The 22,276-nt window shown below is 34.2% G+C and overlaps 1 protein-coding gene across 2 annotated transcripts in view; it reads left to right on the plus strand.

Annotated features, from left to right (window-relative positions):
- The first annotated feature begins 8 nt into the window (after nt 1-8).
- LOC107594601 (discoidin domain-containing receptor 2-like) overlaps nt 9-22,276 on the plus strand; it is a 47,394-nt gene continuing 25,126 nt past the window's right edge. For both annotated transcript variants that reach the window (XM_016284695.1, XM_016284696.1), the window contains exons 1-2: nt 9-129; nt 16,827-16,934. In XM_016284695.1, coding sequence (XP_016140181.1) covers nt 16,829-16,934 — 106 coding nt within the window. In that variant the 5' untranslated portion in view covers nt 9-129; nt 16,827-16,828. The remainder of the gene's footprint in view (nt 130-16,826; nt 16,935-22,276) is intronic.

The raw sequence follows: 22,276 nt of genomic DNA on the forward strand, positions 1-22,276 counted from the left end.
GTGAGATCTGAAAGAGAACTTCGGAGAGAAAGAAAAGGCCTTGTTTTTGTCCTCCTGATTAGACATAGGCTACATTACTTGGAATTAAGAAATCCTTGGACAAATGGTTTGAAAACAGCAACCCAAGCAGTAAGTTTGCATGCTGTCTCTTTTCTTTGTTTCCTTTAATTTATTTTTTTTAAAGAAAGTTTGATCATTTCCTCTGTTGGGATCAAGGGAATATGTATATGAATGATTGTGATGGTTTAAAGATGATTTAATGTGTATTAGTGCCGTTCCGTTGGCTTTTTGTTCAACCTTGCATTGGACAGCCACTGTTTGCATGGCAGACTAAAATAGCGGATAGCAGAGCGACTTGATCCAGTGAACTTTAGCAAACCAGCTGTTCTGAATTGACTTTTTGACAAGGTTGCCATTGTATGTTCTGGCTTGTTAAATCTCACGCAAGTGTATTCAAAGTACTTGATTTTGCTTGGATATTATGCATTATTGTATTAGTTTCTCCTGCTGTTCCTCAGGACTGTCTTTCTCATGTTGCCTTCCTTTACTATGCAATGCAGCTTTGTAAAATGATAAATGTGCCCCTTTAATAGTTGTCAAGTTATGAATACAATATTTGTATTATAAAACTTCTCTATAAGTTAACATGAGGATGCTATTTCCTATTAATAATGAGTTTGAATGGTGGCTGTGATACACAAAAAATGAAAGTGCAGTGGCTTAAATATTTGTAAAAAGTATTTGGACAGTTGAGCCTCGCTTAAAAATATAATATTTTTAATATTTTCATACTGTTCAAAATTATGCAAAGCATTTTGACTTTTTTTTCAAAGTTAGTATAATCATCATACATTAGGAAGTTGGGCTACACTTTATTTTAAGGTGTCCTTGTTACAGTGTAATTATACATTTAAGTACTGAGTAATATTAATTAAATACATGTACTTACTATAGGGTTAGGATTATTTAGGGTTTGGATTAGGGTTACTTGTATGTAATTATGCTTAATTAATTTTTATTATAATAGTAAGTACATGTAACGTGTAACAAGGACACCTTAAAGTAAAGTGTTACCGGAAGTTGCACCTGTTGTTACTTGCTAGGATCACCTGTGTGAATTTGAGGTGAACAGACTTCATACATCCTTTAAAAATAACTTTGAGATAGATTGGTTTATGAGAGAAGCTAATTTGTTTGTCACTTGTTTTGATATTTTTTAAAAGTGATTTAAATGTTCAAATACTTTTGGGGCCACTGTGCAACTCAACCTGCTTTGTGTAGGACACGGTTCATGACCTCACGACCGGCATTACACAGTGATGACCTTTCCAAGACATCGACATATCATTCATCTGAACTACGTATGGTTAGTTTGTATACATCCTTAAATTTATGTAAGCCTTTAAGAATCCAGAGCTTTAATTTTAGCCATAGCTGTTTTTATTTGTAATGCTTTGTTCAGCAAAAGGCTGATCGGTGTATCAGGATACAGAATACAATTAACATTTGAAGTAATATTGCTTTAAAACATTATATATATATATATATATATATATATACACACACAATATGTAATTTAACTAGGTGGTGGATGAAGATTTCCAAGCCTTTATCATTGAAGATTATTCATTTATGTGTAATTCATGTGTAGTTTAGCTTAGTGCTTGCAGATCTTTTGGGTGCAAGCAGGGTAAGGAGTAATAGAAATCCTGTATTACAATATCTTCAATATCTTTTAAACTATTTATCAGAGACCCCTGGTACATATTGCATAACACTGAATACAGCATTTTAAGCCAGGCCTATTATAGTAATGCGTATAGTACCATATTAATGCATTTACATATTTTTGTGACGCTTGCATTGCAAAGATATCAATAATAATTATTATTATTGAGTTAAATGTGAACCATGTGGTTAAATGTGGACAGAGAAACCATTAAACCATTCTTTTTAACTTTAGCAGGTAATTTAATACTCTATTTCTCACAGAAAAGATCAGAAAATACTTCTCACTGTTACATCGATGTAAGATTTTGAATAGGTAACAGAATATGTTTGTGTCCATATACCTTATACTTTATTTGTTCTCCCTCCTTAACCCGAAGTAGGCTGGATATACAAAGGGAAAAAAATTTTTTATGCATTTTTGCATATAAAGAAAACATAAATGACAACTAGCAAGCAGATGATGCCATTTGCTGCAGTTGATTTATATTCTGTATTAGTAGGAGACTGTTTATAAATATATAAAATGTTTTTTATAATATATATAGCCCTCTTGATCATTATATATATATATATATATATATATATACACATTTAAAGTTGATTAGCAAACAACTTTGTTTAGCACTCAGATCGGCTCTTTTGGAAATATGTTTAATTGACGTTTCAGGAAGAAAGCACCCACTGCTTGCATTGAGTCTTGTATGATTCATGCAACACTTCGTAAACTGACTGTTGCTTTTCAGAAAGGAAATGGAAAAGGTTTTTTTCCACTGGTGAAATTGTTAGGTGTAATTTAAGTCAGAAAACTCAGGAGAGAGTATATGTTGCATTCCAGTGTGTTTTGTGCAGGTGCACAGATGAAGTTCACAGAACTATGACCATTTGGACCATATAGCTTTACACCATAAATAGCAGTCTAAAAAATTTAACTTGATCTTCAACTCTCAAGAAATCTAACTGCAGACTACTTACTGCATTGTAAATCCCCAAAGCGCTGTTGTCTCACAAAGAGAATTTCACAAGATTAAACAGGCAAGACAACCCTTTTCTTTTTTTCATATACCTCCAGTATCAAACTTTAATTTATACTGTTTGTGGCCCTTGATTGTTTTAATTATCTTATAGCATCGCTATGCAATTATGCTAACTGTAGAGTATATGACATCTTTGTTTAGTAAGACAAAATTATATTTTTCAGTCACTTATCCTAAATAAGTTCAAGAAAAGTAGAAAACATTTACTCATCACAAAATGTCATGATTCTGTAACATGTGTCGTTGCACTTGCATCTGTTTTTGCTATCACCTGGCTCTAATTTCGCTGGAACTGCCATTTGATTCGGATTTATGCATTTCCATGAAAGTAAAATATTGGCAATGCTATGGCTTTGCTTTAGGGAGGAATGAAAGAGGTTTCAAATGAAAAACACATGTTCTCTTCATACCTAAATTTACAGGCGTGTGAATATAAGCCTGCATGGCGAATAAGATCCATTCACTCCAGTAGTACGTAGTCTGCCAAATAAAATGCACTATTGTAGTTGTGCTAAATTCAGATCTGAATTACATAAAGCCATACTCTTCTCTGACTTGCATTAAGGTGTAAGGTGCATAATGGTGTAGAAATAATTTTTACTCAGAAATTGCTAGTAAATTTCACAAACAATTACAAGAAAGGCAAATAACACGCTGAATTAAACGTGAAATTCTGAAGTAGAAAAACTGAAATAGTGTTTTGTTACAAAACATACTCCAATAATTTTTTGTTTTATTGACGACTTCAAAAAAAAAACTTTTTACAGTGTAGAAATGTTTGGAAAAAGTTAGTGTCATCTAATCCTGAAGTTGCACAAATGCTTACATCTCCAAACTGTGCAGGATATTGAAAAACATGATTGTGAAGATCACACTGTCATCATTTTTGAAGTCTATGATAAAATCTTGACAGTTAATTGCAGTGAGCAGTGAAGGGAGGCTCTAAAGCATAACCGAAAGTGCATATAGTTGTCTTGAAAGAGCCCTTCACTGTAATTTTCTGGTTATTTGTTTGGTTAAGTGACGATCCCAGATCTTGGAAAGCGCTCACTTACAGGACCACAAATTGAAACCAGATTTTGACACTGATGTGCAATGAGATTTAATTGAGGCCTTTAGATAATGTATGGCCTATCAGTCCTCCAATCTATATGAAGCTGTCATTAGCTTATCTGCTGTATTCTATAATGAGAGACTGGTTAGAGTTAGGATTTGTTTATGTTCAGAACAAAGTTTATAGGAAAGCTATTAATTTAGTTAAAACCTGCATAAACGGTTTTATTGTAAATTATTGTTAAAAATCTCAGATTTGAAAAAAAGCATAAAATTAATATAATATAGTTCGCTAATATCATATAATATTCTATACTACATAATTATTTTAATGATTTAAAAATAGTACTTAAAATTGTGTAACTTTAATTTAATATGATATAATATAGATTATAATAGACTATTCTGTAATACAAAAATATAAATTAATATGTAATTATTTATTGACAAGATTTTGACACTGATGTGTGATATTTAATTAAAGTCATAAGATATGACCTATCTGTCCTCCAATCTGAAGTTGTCATTTAGTTTATATTCTATAATGACAGAATGGTTAAAATTAGAGTTAAGATTTGTTTATGTCTAGAACAGGGGTAGGCAAGTTCGGTCCTAGAGAGCCGCAGTCCTGCAGAGTTCAGCTCCAACCCTAATCAAACACACCTGAACAAGCTAATCAATGTCTTCAGGATTACTAAGGCTATAGGCAGGTGAGGTTTTTTTTCAGGGTTGGAGCTGAACTCTGCAGGACTGCGGCTCTCTAGGACCGAACTTGCCTACCCCTGGTCTAGAACAAAGCTTATATGAAGATTATTCAATTAGTTAAACTTGCATGAAATGTTATTTTAAATTATCATTAAAACCACTATTTTTTGTTAAAAAAGTATAGTATAGCTTCAATAATATAATATAATATCTAATTATTGTAATGACTTAACCTGATCTTGACACTGATGTGTTATGCTATTTAATTAAGACCTAAAGATATGATCTATCTGTCTTCTAATCTGAAGTTGTCACTAAGCTTCTCTTAAGCTATATTCTATAATGAGAGACTGGTTAAAGTCCTCACAAAGTCCTAAACAAATCTTATATGGAGACTAATAAGTTAGTTAAACCTACAGTACATGAACTTTCATTGTTACATTTAGTATAACTTCAATGTAATATAATATAATATGCTGTAATATAAAAATAACATAATATAAACATTTTAATGACTTTGTAATTAAAGCATTATATCAAATTACATTAATATGATACTATTGTATATATGCATCCTTTTCTGTCTGTGTCCATCCTGAAAAAGGCTGACCCCTGCTTTAAACATCAGTAGCATTCATGGCTCAAGCATCCTCGATGTGGAACTGGAAAAGTGCAGAAAGATAAAAGCTTTGCATCTAAAGTGCAATTTACTCTTTAATGCTGTGGTTTTCACAGCACATTAAGAAAAAATGCTTACCTGTAAAATCCATCATTCATCCCAAATGTTCATTTAACTGTTAAAATAGACTAGCTTCTGCATACATATTGAGATAGCTATGAGCCCCACTATGCATTTGAATTCAAAGAGCACACTGTGTCCTCATTGCAAAATCACTGACACTATTTTTGACTTTTATTTCCTCTTTCCTGATATGGGCCTCATGCTGTTTATGAGGTAACCAGGCTCTGTGCGAGGCCACGTTTTTACTTTAAAAGCAATCTTCACCTATTGCATGTGAATCATGTTGACTATAGCGCCTAGAAGACGTAGTGTAATGTGTAATTTACTCTTTTTGCCAGGTTGCACTGAAGAGCCAGTATTGTGGTTTGGAATCAGTGAAATCCTACAATATTTACACTTAGAGGTCTCACAAGGGCCACGGCCTTCGTGTACACTATTGGCCCTCTGTACTGTCAGGTGTTGTGTTTAAAGGGGGCATAACACACACAGTTTCACTCAATCTCGTGTTAATCTTGAGTACCTATAGAGTAGTACTGCATCCTTCATATCTCCAAAAAGTCTTTAGTTTTATCATATTTATAAAAGAAAGATACAGCTTTACCATTCTCTCCGGAAAAAGCCGAGCTCCTGGAGGCGTGCCGTGGGCAGAGCTAAAGAGTGACGAGCACTTGAGCTCCGACTGCCAACAAAACAGACATTTGATGCTGTTTCACTTACCGTCTGCAGTTCTGAATCATGACCGGGATCTTTTATAGCTGAGACCACTCCATCTTTCAGTATCAAACGATGTGCAAATCCAGCGTCGAACTGGGCCTAGTTTATAAAACGTTTGTCAACAAACACACTTGTTAAACTCCGTTGCTCCCCCGAAAAACAAACTGTATCCACTGACTGTTTACATAGTGCTGGGTTCTTTTAGGAAGCTGAACAAAGTTATCTTTCCCTTACAACCAAAAACACGCTTCTTTGGATTGGAGACATTCTTCCCTAGCAAGTCCCATGCAGCGCTGCCGCCGGATGAAACGCGTTGATGGGCGCGATCTCGCTCTGGTTGATGCGTGCTCGGGCGCGTTCTTCTGGGAGAAATGCCCATAGAAGGAGTTCCACCCTCGTCTACGTCATGAAGAGCCACGATCGGAAAAAACTCTCCGAAACTCTGTGTTGCCAACTGCTTTCAATTGAAAGTAGCTAAAACTGGTAGCTAAATGTCACTAGATGACATCACAATGGCAAATTCACTGATCTGTATAAAGATGAACGTAGATCAGTGGGCAAGATGAGAACTTAGATAAGGTTTGTCCAAGCAGTTGCTATATTTGTCCTTAAACCTTTGGAAAAAAGTCTCAAAAGGGGCGGGGAAGTTGCTAAATCTAGCTACAAAGTAGCTAAATTGGCAACACTGCCGAAACTTGTACGAGCCCGGGAGTGCGATTTTTGGCACAGAAATACTCCGTCATACGTCCAAATTGTTTTTTGAAACTTTGTCCATGCTTAGCATGAGAATCCAACTCTTTAACAGTGTAAACAACTCTGAATGCATGAAACAGCATTGTACCCCCCCTTTAATAAGTCCCTTCAAATCGCTAATGACTTCTCTTTAAATACTGTTATCAGATAAAAAGTTGTTTTAGTGTGATTTTCTGGAATTATATTTTCTCAGTAGTGGTATTCTAGCATGTTACTGAGAGTCTCTTTATGGTTAGAATCTCTAGGGTAATTTCTCATTGGGAAAACTGATTTCCCACCACAAAACTTCTATTAGATGAAATACGTTACATGTTCTTTTTTTTTTTCTTTCGTAGGTTTTACTTACTCTGGTTAATTGCACCAATGAGAATTATACTTGTCAGAAGAAGCTTCCTTTTTATATACGTTACTATTTACAATACCTGTTTTTCTGAAGAAAAATGTTTCAGAGCAGCTGAGCACAATAATCTGCTAAATTAATTTGGAATAAATATTTATAATGGCAGATCTTTTTCGTAGGTTTTACTTACTCTGGTTAATTGCACCAATGAGAATTATACTTGTCAGAAGAAGCTTCCTTTTTATATACGTTACTATTTACAATACCTGTTTTTCTGAAGAAAATGTTTCAGAGCAGCTGAGCACAATAATCTGCTAAATTAATTTGGAATAAATATTTATAATGGCAGATCTTATTGCTCTTTGCAAATCCCACAAAATTATTTCATTCCTTTTTTTCATTCTTTTGGACTTTACTAATTAATCGTCTAGTTAAAAACTAATGCAATGCTCTTGTGAGACTGTTATATTTTATTTTACATTGTACATTATTACAGTTTTTCCCGTTCAACCATTATGAGTGAAATTTCAGATAACTGTTATTAATTTAAACTTATGCATGTCAGACACTTTTAAAGTGACTTACAGTACAGTATATGTATATATAAATTTTTCGAGTCCATGCATTCCCTTTGACCTATGACCTTTTAATTTCATAGCACCATTCTGTTCCAGCTATTCTGTTGTAATATGCATACTAATGTATCAAATATAAGCTTAGATATTTAATTGATTTAGTCAGCAGCATATTAAAGTCAACAAAACTTAATGGTTCCAGAAACACTTTACAATAAGGTCTCATTTGTTAACATTAGTTAATGCATTAAGTAACATGTATTAAAAATTAATGTAATATTAATATACATTTAATGTTAATATTAATATAATATTTACTATATTTGCGTTAATATAAGTATATTTGTTCATTGTTTGTTCAGAGTTCATTAGTTAATGTTAAGTGATGCAGCTTTTGATTTGAAAAAAAGATTAGTTAATACTGAAATTAACATTAAATAAATGCTGTAGAAGTATTGTTCATTGTTAGTTCATGTCAACTTATGTTTTACAAATGAAACCTTAATGTAAAGTGTTGCCAAGTTTCCATTAATAAACACTGTGTTAGCAGTACAAAAAGTTCATCTAAGATGGCAGAAGTTTTTTGTTTTTTTCTCCAGAATTCCATGTGGAATTTCCCTTGCATTAAGCCATTAAAACAAATATACTAGGAAAAAAATCATGATGGATCTTCTTTGCGTTGATGTGGCAGATGCACTTTCACAGTGAAGCAGAGGTTATATCATGTGGGAGATTTGAATCCTGCGTCCTGATTCCATTCCACTTTTCTAAGGCTCATGTTCCTAAGATGTCTAAAATTTAGGGTTGGTAAAAAAAAAAATTATGTTTTGGAAAGAAAACATAATTTTGCCCTAACCTAACCCTAACTGAAACTATAATATTGTGAAATTACAATTACAATTTGTACACTATATATGACAATTTTAATATATTTTAAAGGGGTCATATGATGCGATTTCCTTTCTCTTTGGAGTGTTACAAGCTGTTCGTGAATAGATAAGATTCCTAAAGTTGCAAAGACTGAAGTCTCAAACCCAAAGAGATATTCTTTATAAAAGTTAAGATTCGTCCATGCCCTCCTAAAACGGCTCGTTCAAACATGCCTCCACATGTCTACGTCACTGTGTGGGAAGATTTGCATAACACCACCCAAATGTTCACATAAAAAGAAAGAAGGCGTAACTTTGATTCTCACTGTAGAATTTTTGTTGCCACAGCCGCCATGTCGTGGAGACGCTGTGTGTTTCGTTATGAAAGCGAAACTACTTTGTTTGGCCTTCCAAAAGAGGACACGACTAGAAATCAGTGGTTAAGTTGTATTTACAACACTGTTCCAGAACAGTTTAACTCAAATATCCAGATGTGTGCAGCGCATTTTACGGAGGACAAGGACTGTTTCCTGAACCAGTAGCCTACATTGCCAGTGTTCTGACAAATAATGCTGACACAGCATGTAAGTACGTTTTCATATTTAAAGGATTTGCCACTGATGATTCAAACGCGAGTTTTGAGCAGTGTAGAGTAGCGCTTGTTGTTTGTCGTTTCTCCGATCACAAATGCAGACATGGTTTTATGTTTACGCGGCGTGATGCAACGCATAAAAAATCCCCCTGGATGCTACAAATGCCTCGTTTGTAATGGGTTTTATTGGTTTTGTCTCGTCGCACCGGGACACGGCATCACAGTATGGTAAGGGGTGTAACATTTCTGTCACAAGCTTGAGGTATTCAGCCAATCACAACGCACTGGATAGCTGGCCAATCAGCGTACACCTCGCTTTTCAGACCGATGAGCTTTGTAAAAATCGACATGTTTCAGAAAGGCGGGGCATAGAGGAGAAACAATAATGTACAGTATGTGGAAAATAATGTGGGTTTGTTTACCTTAAACCGCATAAACACTGTAATTTATTCCTTTGACCTGTGATCAAATCTGAATTTTAATCAGCCATTAATCCACTCTGTCCCATGATCCTTCGGAAATTGTTTTAATATGCTGATTTGGTGTGCAAGAAACATTTCTTCGATCAGTGTTGAAAACACTTGTGCTACTTAATATTTTTGTAAGAAGCATGATGCATGATTTTCAAGGTTTGTCTATGAAAAGAAAGTTCAAAAGAACACTATTTAAAATGGATTTTTTTGTAAGAATATAATAGTCTTTAAATAAAATACTGACCCTAATTCTTTGAGTAGTAGTGTGTGTGTTCCTTATGCTAAGTGACTACTTATACTTTTAATGCAGACTATATAAGTAATAATGTCTTATTTGAAGTGTATGAAGCATGGCAAATATTTAGAAAGCAGCAGCTGCATGAGCTTTCCTTTATAATTCCTTAGAGCCACTGGTAAAATTATTTTAAACATTCCAAAGTGCCTTGGGTGACACAAATGCGAAACTTTAACAGTTACTAAATATAATGTGCCAGTCTTGTCTGAAAGTCTGAAAATTGAAAAACCATCCATATTCTGAAATGGTCTCATAATGCAGTATACCATAGCATACACACATTTCTGGTTTTAGAGACAAATCTCTTATTACTTTCCCTGTTGTGCCCCGTCTGCCCGTGTCCCCTTGAATTATTCTCATCTGCCTCTTTGCAGAATCACTCAGTGTGAACACCATGAGTCGTGACATTTGAGGATTGGCCTCATAGGACTGGTACCAATTTCGAACACAGCAGGCCCTTTAATCATATATTATGCTGTAAATACGTGGAGCACATATAAATGCATCAGAGGCAACCATCCAGTAATTCCATATGTTTACTGCAGTCTCACTGTGACCTAGATCATCTACTCTGTTCACACTTCGCTTGAAGTATGTTTTAGCATGAAGGTCATAAACTGAGGGACCGAAACTACCGCGTTTCTGTGCAGTACCAGAATACTTGAGGGACCTTTTGAAATGCCTTTGAAAGCAATAAACTCCCAACATACACTGGCTGAGAGAATGAAAAATGATTGTTGGATTTTTTTGTACGTAGACCATTAAGGTACTGTACACCTCTGGTCAAAAGTTTGGAATAATTATGATTTTTTTTTTAATGTATTTTGAAAGAAGTTTTATATGCCCACCAAAGCTGCATTTATTTGCTGCTTATGTAAATCCAGTAAAAGCATATTGTGAAATCTTATTACAATTTAACATTTGAATATACCTGTTTTGTATTTTAATATATTTTAAAATAATTTATTCCTGTGATGGCAAAGCAAAATTCTCAGCAGCCATTACTTCAGTCATCAGTGTCACATGATCCTTCAGAAATCATTCCGATATGCTGATTTGGTCCTCAATAAGCATTTCTGATTATTATCAATATTTAAATTATATTTTTTTTATTAAACTGCTTAATATTTGTGGAAGTCATCATAGCACTTTATTTTGGATACAAATGACACATTAATGTCATCCATTATCAATATTTTCCAGCTTTACTGGACTGAACATGAACTTAAATTTAGCACCAAATATTATTCTGAAATTCAATATACAATACAATTTAATAATAAATACAATAACATTATGCAATATAATATTGTATTTGCAGTGGCATGAACTGATGATCTTCTGATATCTCTGAAATGGACTGTTAACAAAGTGTTAAAAGTGTTTAAAACTTGGGAATGTGACTTTGGGAAATGCTGGCAAATTAACACACCAAAGAATCCTCTCCCCACTGCGCCATAACCCTGGTATGCACCGCTGCGAGTAATTGAGGGTCCTTGTAACCCAGGTCATGACTGCTCTTTCCCCTGTGTGTGGTATCCCCTCTGCTTGGGAGTTCACACAGAGGTTTGCAGAGTCACACGTGTTAACCAAACAGGGTTGTCCACATTAAGATCAAGCACATTAAGAGGCGCTAAAAAAAGAAGAACTGAGTTACTTGTTTCTCACTATTGAACGCTCAAAGCCCTGCCCTTCTCATTGATTGTTGGGCAGTTTTTTTTTGTTTGTTTTTTATTAATAAAAAAAAAAAAATATATATATATATATATCTTGTTTCATTTGTTTTGTTTTGATTTATTTTTTGTTTTTATTTAATTTGATTGTTTTGTTTGTTTCTTTTGTTTTGTTTTGTTTTGTTTTGTTTTGTTTTGTTTAGAAGCTGTGTTTAACAGTGACCTCAACGTAAAATAAAATGTGGTTTAAGTTGTTGGGCATAATGCAGAGCCTACATATGCAAACATAGAGCAAAAATATTATGATTTAATTAACAAAAATTTAGTTGTTTTACAACAAGGGCAGCTCAGTCAATCATAATGAAGGACCAAAACGATCCATTTTATGAAATACAATGAAATTCATTCATTCTTAGTGTGGCAGATATGCCCAAATACTCTGTAATATGCATGAAGTACAAATGCTAGTGGTCGACCAAGGTCCCGTTAAACTTTATTATCATACCCTAAGGGAGTTCCTCTGAATAGTGTGCCTTATTACCATAGTGAATGTTCAAAGAGTGTGTTGTATGTTGCATCTATGAGGCCTTTGATGGTCTTTTAAAACCTCTTTGAAATGCTCAAACTTAAATGAGGCAGAAGAGGCAGAAATCTGCCTGATGATCACACATGTTCATAGGGCACTCCTACTTCAATCCTGTGAGGAGAGTTTTGTTTGGCTGATGATGAAAACTTTTTCTTGGCTTCTTAAGGCATCCTGCACAGATCCAAAGTCACACTTGTCCCTTTAAGCTGAACTTAACTAGCTTTCATAAATGTGCATGCTGCTGTTTCAATTATACAATGTAAAAAACAAAGATTGGTTAGTGAAGACATAGTTACTATAAATATTTACACTTTTACAATTTAGCACTTTATGGGTTTACAAGATTGGTTGTAATTAGTAATAGACATGTAATTACAATGTCTATTATAATGAACAAATGTACTCTTTTTCCGTTCAATTACAATGAATTTGCAATATAGCACACAAGTAGTATGGACCAACTTTTATATAGTGTTTATATAGTTTTCATATAGTTATACAGAATATAGTTTATCTAATAATCTAGTTGACTAATAATTGTACGTCTCTTTGGATAAAAGCGTTCACTACATGCATAAACGTAATGTTATTTTTGCATCTCATTTGAAACATGAATGAATGAATGAATGAATGAATGATGCATTTATATAGCGCTTTATTGTGTATTGTTGTACACCCAAAGCGCTTTACAATCATGTGGGAGGGGGGGGGGGGGTCTCTCCTCAACCACCACCAGTGTGCAGCATCCACTTGGATGATGCAACGGCAGCCACAGGACAGAGGCGCCAGTGCACTCACCACACACCAGCTACAGGTTCAAGTTCAAGTTCAAGTTCAAGTCTGCTTTATTGTCAATTCTTCCACATGTACAGCACATACACACAGAGAATTGAAATTGCGTTACTCTCAGACCCTTGGGTGCATACAGCTAACATAAATACAGATTAAATACAAAATACAACTATACAAATATACAAATAAGGTAAAATGTAAAAATATATATATAAAGCACAAGGCATATGGCAGATAGAGTGCAAACCAGTAAAGTAAACAACAGTGCAGATATAGTGATTTGAAGCAGGATGGAGACGACTTCTTCGGGACTGGAATGATGGTGGTAGCTTTGAAGCATGTGGGGACAACAGCCTGACTTAGCGAGATGTTGAAAATGCTGTTTTGTGCCTCAAAGCGAGCAAAGATGATGTTCAGTAGAGAGATGGTGCTGTCACAGGTGCGTGGAGAAGAGAAAGAGTCATAGAGCCAATCAAGTGGTTGGGGATTATTAGGAGGTCATGATTGACAAAGGCCAGGGAGGCAATTGACCAGGACGTCCCTACTCTTTACAAGAAATGCAATGGGATTTTTAATGACCACAGAGAGTCAGGACCTCGGTTTAACGTCTCATCTGAAAGACGGTGCTTTTTGACAGTATAGTGTCCCCGTCACTATACTGGGGCGTTAGGACCCACACAGACCACAGGGTGAGCACCCCCTGCTGGGCTCACTAACACCTCTTCCAACAGCAACCTAGTTTTCCCAGGAGGTTTCCCATCCAGGTACTGACCAGGCTCAACCCTGCTTAGCTTCAGTGGGCAACCAGTCTTGGGCTGCAGGGTGATATGGCTGTGGCATGAAAACTCCTTTTACCATTCTTTGTAATTACATGCAAAATAACTTTTAAAAGAAAGTCAAATGGGTTTTGAATGAAGTGAGGGTGAGTTCATATGATGATATTTTTGAATCAATTATTCCTTTAATTTTTCATGTTACATAACTCATGAATCATGTGTTGAGACTTTTTCAAAGAGCCAGGAGAGTCATGCACAGTCAAAAGCAGAAGTGAGTAATCCTGCGCTTGTTTACAATCCAGCATGTACGTCTTATTTTCTCCATTGTAATTAAAGCAAATTGTTTTAGTCTGAGGCATCTGTCTTTATAATGCTAAGTATAGTTTACTGAATGAAATTGTCATGTGAAATTTAGTTTTGTACAATATATCCTGACATTACAAACCCCTAATTATGTGTCATAAGCAATTCTGTTGTTCACTGGTGCTTGAGAACTTAAATGTTGTGTAGTAATAATAATGTAGTACGAAAGTACTATTTCATACTATGAATACATACAGTGATATTTTGACTGAACTGGACATTCCTATTGGCAATAACCCTCTCTGAGGTAACATCTTACCCACAGTCAGACACTCCACATCCCCTGGTAAGTTTTTTTTTTTTGGCCAGAAACATACCCTATACAATACAAATGCAGACATGAATGCTCGGCCAATGCATTGCAAGTGTGTATCTCATTAAAATCTTATTAAAATATGTAGTCGGAGCTTTTGTGTTCCTCTGATGGCACCAAAACACAGTAGCCTACTCAAGAGGGCAATAGCTACCAAATGCTATCATTCAGGTTGATGTTTAAAGCTGAGAATGTCATATGGTTATGACATGCCTTCTGAGACATTTAGGAAAGAAATTATGCATGAACTCATAATTACAGGTGTTTGCATTCACATTCTTTTGTGTGTTTTACCGTTAAATCTATATACTTTTTAATAATGCTCACTGTTGCTGTGTTTTGTTAAAATTTTTACATAACACTATCTTTTTAAAATGAAAATGTCACATTCTTAAATCTTTTCCAATGGAACAGAATACCCATATTGCATATTTAAAGCTGCAGTCTGTAACTTTTGGCACTCTAGCGGTTAATAAACAGAACTGCTTGCATCTTGCGGAAGAACATTGTAGCCGGAGCTACTTCTCTCTGTTTATGTCTATGGCGAATCACGCAGGTTCTGGGCTACTCCGCAGCGGTACCTACACGAACCAGTCTAAGTAGTCTGAATATAAACGCTTATTATAGGTGTACCGTAGTGATTCAGGGCAAGCCAAAAACATGATTTGGAAAATGGATTCATGGTGTACTTGCTTATTATATACATTTTGTCAATTTTGAACACAAAAAAGTTAAGGACTGCAGCTTTAAGATACATTCACACATTGCAAACCTGTACTGTGTTGGGCACGATTCTGTGTAGTTAACTAAATTACTAACTACACTAGAGAAGGATTAGCTAAGCTAAACCGAAAGCTACCATTAGATTAAGAAGCTAGTAATGCTAAAAGCTAACCTAAATGACAAAAGTAGTTTGAGCTACATTTAAGCTAGGCTATATTATCTATAAATATGAAATACATAACTGTGAACTAGTAGAAGGTCCCCTGCAAAAAAATATAGCACATTAGCATACTTTTAAAATGAGTACATATTCCAGAAATAATAAATATAATAAATGTACTTTTATATTCATTGTATTCAGTTTGCACTTGTAAGAATATAAGTGCAAACTGAATGTAATGTTTTCAGACATTGTTGCAATTAAATGAAAATGTGTTGCATTATAAATATAATTATAATCAAGTACTTGTGCTTTAGTTAGTCAACATATGATAATGAATGTATTTTTTAAAGCATAATTTAAGATTATTAAAACATACTGATTTAAAATGCACTTAAAAATATTTTTTTAATTAATAGTTTAAGTATGTTAATAAATAGTTTAAGTGTATTAAGTGTATTTAAAGAGAGTAAACTGTTTTTAATTAATAATTTAATTAATATTATATAATCGAAAATATACTTTTGAGATTTAAAGTACACATTCGATACGATTAAGTACACTTCTTTTTCACATGGGTAGTCAACTGAATTTCGACTTTATATGTATTAGAAATATTTTGAGTATACATCTCATTCTATCCTTTTTATAGCATACTTTAAAGCATCTGCATAACGTATCAGTGTAAATATGAATCCTAAGATGTGCTGGCTAGTTTTATTGTGTGTCTGTGTTTGCTCAAAATTATATGTACAAAGCAGACTTTCATAAAGACTCTGATGACGGTCAGTAGTTGAAGTAAACCCGGAAAGCATGTATTTTCTCTTTGAACTCAGAGACTTTGTAAAGGTTTTAAACTCTAGCCACAATGCCTTATGAAGTTGTCCCAACAGTTTTTGCTGTTCTTACGTCAGTATAATGAATATATGGAAATTCCATTACACTCTGCAGGCAATTATTGCATCTTTACTGACCAAATTAAAACCATTGCCTCAAAATAACAACAACCTGTTTTCCCATTAAACTTGTGCCATGGCTCAGTGCCTTTTCATAATTGGAGAATAAAAACTGAATGAAAGGATGAAGACCAACATTTGACATGCCGTTCTCATGAGAACAGATTTGCAGAATATGAAATGTATATGAGATTATTAGCTTTTTAGACACGCATTTTTAAGGTGTGGTAGTAGATGTTATTTGTGCAGTGTGAGCATGTGATGGAAAGCGTCTGGTCTTGTTGTTTCAAACTTGAAAGATTTACTTTCTTGTGTGGAACACAAAAGCAGATATTTAGAAGAATCTTTTTGCCCATACAATGAAGTTAATGGGGTCCAAATTATTATTGTGTCCTATTGGCTTTCACTGAATGAACCAAAAAAGAAAACATAGAGACATTCTTCAAAATATTTTATTTTGTTTAAAAAAATGTATACAGATTTGGAACATCATGAATAAATACTGACTCTCTATTTAAGCCTGAGCTGAAACTTACTCAAGGGTTGTTGGGGTATAGTTGATTCCTCTTTTACTTAAGTTTTATTATAGAGTGTTTCTCATTCTGCAGGAATGAACGTCCCGTCTCCACCTGAGATGAAGCAGCTTTGGGAAATGCTCTTTCCGCTCCTTATCCTGCTTTACCTATCGGGAGCTGTCAAGTCTCAAGTAAATCCAGGTAGATATATATATATATATATTATTTATTAATTTTTTTCACTGTATACAAATGAGATTAAAAGACTGAAGCTGTCATTTAGCTGATCATTTTCTCCAAAGCAACTAGGGATTTAATGGCTTACTCAACAACACAATAACGATAGCTTATGGGTTTCAGAGTTTAGGAACTTGAGCCCAAATCTTTAACTACTAGTCCACAATATTATATGAATTGAACAGCTACAGTGGTGTTGACATTGGTGACATAAGTTTGCTCAAAAACTCTGTTTGAAAATTTATGAGACAAGTCACTATGGAAATCAGTTATTGTAGTATCACTAACAGCATGTGGTCACAATCTCCGATTTTATTGTCTATGAATTTACATTTTTCTAAAGGTCAAAATGCTGCAAGTTGCATTGTTATTTTTGACTAGATTTGAAACTGGCAGCCTTGTAGTTGTGATCAATCTACGTTTGATGTCTGAATAAGCTCTGGAAGATGCCAAGATTCCATTCTGGTTCTCATGGCTTCTTCTCTTTTATTTATCTTTCAACTTTAGCTTTTTCTCTCTAGCATGGGTGGTTTGTGGGAAGGAAAGTGTGATGTCAATGTGAGGTTCAATTATATTTTACAAGGAAACCAGAAGCCAGCTCATGGTGAGCAGCCGTACAGTAGAGACTAAAGCATAAGTCTGGAAAGCAGCTAATACTGCCATGGCTAGAGGCAGTTTCTTCTAGGATCCCCCAGGATGAAAACCACACTGTGCTCTTGTACTATATTGGGCTGTGTTCCTTTATGAAGCAGATGAATTTGATTACCCAAGGTGACATTGCTTCCTTCCACTAATCATGTGTCAGTTTGCCCTGCCATATTTTAACAAAGTAAGGCTTTGACTGAAATTAAAAAGCTGACATTCAAATTGAAAATGCATTGTGTTTTAAAACTCATACGTTTGTATTTGTAGTGCAATTAAGGTTCAGGAACATGCCAATGCAATACGACAAGGAATGCATAATATTCTTTAATGGTTTCTTTAATAGCCAGGTTGTGCTTTAATGAATCCGAGAGGAGGATACCAGTCCATCCAGATTATTTAATTGTCGCTTTGTTTGGTCAAAATACAAAGAAATGTTTGGCTTGTTTCAGAGTAAACATGGAATATGTAAAATGCTTTGTTAAAAATCCCTCTGTGTGGTTTATGTGAAGGGAGTCTGAATTGCTTAAAAGCCTTTAGATGGCTTGTGGTACAAGCAAAATTAACAGAATTATGCTCAGCTGTTCTGCTGCTGAATGTTCTGGATTGTTACTTTCCGGTCTGAAAGTATCAGAGAGAAGTGGGTATCAAAAATCAAAAGTAAGAAATTAAATTTTGCATTAGGAAAATTAAGCCTATTAGGACCATTCTGATTTTGATTTGTGACATTTCCATGACAATTAAAAAAAAAAAAGTCTCATTCTCATATATAAGTAAATTATGTATTAAGAGGAATCATCATTAAGAATATTTATACAGATTTATATTTATATAGAAGATAATGTCAAAATAATTATCATGACATGCTCACCATTAATCTGGTAATGAGAATTTTGTGCTTAACACCCATAACTCAAAATAACTTGAATGGTCCAAAATAGCTTCAGTTTTCTTGGAATATTTATTTATTTAAAAATACATGACATGTAACGCAGTGAGCAATGAATGCAAGAGAAGAGGAGGATCTAGGTGCAAGGGGTTTATTGAAAGTCACGGAGAACAGGAACGCACACGAAACCAACTGCAAACACTGACTGTCAGAATACAAGTAAAACACAAGGGCTAATTATACACAGGAGAACAAAGGGCTAACAAGCAACAGGTGAGACTGATTAATTGCCATGACAACTAACAAGGCCCAAACACAGGAAGTGAACACAGGGAACAATAAGGACAAGGAACACACTTCACAATAAAAGTCCAAAGGAAAACAAGGAATCTACACGTGACAACGTGTTTGTGAGAAATGACAAGTTTCATTAATTCATAAAGGGTTTCTGTGCACCTCATATTGAACATACAGATTTATCATGGCATGGTGGAAATAATTGCCGCAATATTCATTACCATCTGCACCCCTTTGCTTTGCTTTACAGTTTGGATCAATACACTACAGTACTTTGAAACACTGCCTTAGCATTTTATCATGGTATCCCGTAATTGCTGCTGAATATTTTTACTTCTCATCACAGACACTTAAAAAATCTTCAGTTTAGAGCTTTTTTTTTTTACAGGCTGGTGGTTAGAAAGGAAAGAACACCATGCTAAAGAAGTGGTGAAATGTAATGGGACAGAGTCCATCACTCAAACCTCATTGAACTGTGTGTGAGCTCTGTATGAGGATGTGACCTTGCTTTGAGTTTATTATTGAATGTAGCAGGAGCGCAAGCATGATTGTTTACAATGGATTCAACAATCAGACTGGAGTCTGTGGCTTATACATACCAGACATTTTGACAACAGGAAAGTATATTGAAACAGCTTCTATTTCTTTCTTCTTCTTTTTTTTTTCGTTCCAGAGCCTCCGTGTTTTTTCAAAAAAAAGCTCATAAGTCACAGCAACAGTCTTTCTCACATTTACATTTTTATCATTTTGGTATTCAAGTAGTTGACCTTAGTGTTATTAATGACAAAAGTTAATGACAGTGTTTCAGATATTATTGTATAAATGGTCGCTTTCCATGAAGGTGGTGAATTTCCATTCTTTCCAGGACAGAGATGCTGTAACCCCTTTAAATATCAGTTTTGCTCTTTCATATTTCCGTTGGAAAAAAAGCAGCATTTTTTTCCTACTTCTGGAAAAGTGTGTTGCCGAACTCAGTAGAGATCTCCTCTGCCAACTTTCCTCTGTTTAAAATTCCCAAAGACTGTAGTTATACCATCCTACTCTCTTCTTTTTTCCACTTTTAAGTAATAGACTCTTACTTTATTCTACTGTAAAAAAAAAAAAAAGAAAAGAAAAAATGCAAGTGCCTCCTCTAGCAGGTTACATGTGATTAAAAGTGTATGTACAGTATATTAGTATATATGTGTGCTTGCAAGGTTTTGGACCTTGACATGGTGGAACAAATGTGCCATTCACAAGGATTAAAGATGGAAAAAACTGGTTGGCAGGAGGGGGAAATAAACGCCACTCGGACCAATGAATTACTGCACAAGACTGGAGTGTCCCATAAGAGAGAGCGAGAGAGGAAAGACCAAAAGCCACAGTTTCTTCACACAACATGAGTATTTTTCCACCTTTCTAAAGTGAGAGATATTTTTAGACTCGGTAACTGAATGTTTACTCCATTTGATAATGAGGCTGTAACCATCCACTCTTGGAGAGTAGAAAAACAGAGTAAATACACATTGTGAATGTACAAACTATCTACAAATCTCTAATGGGCCGTATTTTAGATCAGACCCTGTAAATTTACTCAAGCAGTTTGGTTCTATACCAAAATTTGGTTCTGTTTTATTAAACTAATACTTGGTATTCATCACAAAATCATTTTGTTGATTTTATCATTGAGTATGCTCTGTCTTATGTTATATTTGCATATTATTTTACTACCCTGTTGTAAGTTATTTTTATAAGGACAACATCAATTATGGGAATGCCTTTTTTATTTTGACATTGTGAGACCATTTGTCAACACACAGTTGGCCCTGTGTCTGCAGCCACACAGTACTGGGCATTTGCAAGACATTTTATCTATGTGGCGCTCTCGTGTCAATTGTCTAACACTGCTTTGCCTGGATTCACAAAGCTATGAAAGCTCTGCTTTGAATTACAAATGTACGTACATTTTCTCTTTTTGTGTGTGAATATTAGAGTGGGACCTTTCATGTTGGTGTCCACATCAAATAAAATAAAACAAAGTGATTCTATATATGCACAGAAAGCATATTAAATGCAAGTAAAGTGTCTAATGTTTTAAATAACTTTTGTGAAAACAAAATGTCAAATTATGGGTCAAATAATATTCCATCGTCATTCAGCATAACAGTTATGTAAAAATGAACACTTACATACTTATTCTGACCTGTGTACTTATACATATAAAATAATAAGTGATCATACTAATACAATTTAATACAATTCAAACCTAGTGATTTGAAGGATAAGTTGGTAAAGATTTAAAATGACTTAATTTAATGACAATTAATTAGTATTTTGTATATAAACTATTGTTGCACTATGAAATTTTTTTCTATAAATCATGGTAATGATTTGCTCAAAAAAAGTTTAACAAGATATTCAGATGTATGGAAATATTAAAGCTGTATTAAACTTGTATTGTTTTGATACTCAAAAACCCAGATAGATAGATAGATATATAGATAGATACTTTATATAAATACTATTATATATATATATATATATATATACAGTGGGTACGGAAAGTATTCAGACCCCCTTAAATTTTTCACTCTTTGTTATATTGCAGCCATTTGCTAAAATCATTTAAGTTAATTTTTTTTCCTCATTAATGTACACACAGCACCCCATATTGACAGAAAAACACAGAATTGTTGACATTTCTAGTTATACTTTATAAATATTTATAAAAATAAAAAGCAACATTTACTTACATATAATTTTTATTTTACTTACATATATAACATTTCAAATAAAAATGTTAATACATGAAAACTACTGTATATTACTTTCATGTTAGCATTTAATATGTGAATTTGATATCGCCTGAAAAATCATTGTGAATATATTGTGAGTATTCAATATATTGCCCAGTCTTAGATCTTTTATAAATGCATGTGTCTATATTTAAGCATGAGTACATATGTGTGTTAAGGAAACAGCCTGAGAGAGAGAGAGTGAGTGATGGGGGAGGAGGTCGTTCTATTACATCTGGAAGAGCTTTTTGTTGGGGGATTCAGCTCGTTTTGGATTATATCAGCTTGTCATTGCCAAAACCAAGCCTCTGAGGTTTCCCCCATCTTGACTTTTAAGCAAACATTTGGAGGAGAGAAAGAAAAAAAAAGAAAAAGAGAGACAAAAAGCCCTTCACCACTATCCTTGCTATTGCTGGCAGGATCACAAAGGCTATTTTGTTGAAATGGAGGGGCCACTTGGAATAGGAGTGTCCTTGCACACTTGTTTTTTTTTTACATGTCCGGTTCTTCACAAGGACACTCAAAGAAAATGAGATATTAAGAGAGTTTATATAAATATCCTCTCTTGTTCTGACAGTATTATGTGATATTGCAATCAAAATATGTACAAAAAAAATAATTTACTGTTTAGTCATATATATATATATATATATATATATATATATATATATATATATATATATATATATATATATATATATATA

Source organism: Sinocyclocheilus grahami, unplaced genomic scaffold (genome assembly GCF_001515645.1).
Source record: "Sinocyclocheilus grahami isolate Dianchi unplaced genomic scaffold, SAMN03320097.WGS_v1.1 scaffold187.1, whole genome shotgun sequence".
NCBI lineage: Eukaryota > Metazoa > Chordata > Actinopteri > Cypriniformes > Cyprinidae > Sinocyclocheilus > Sinocyclocheilus grahami.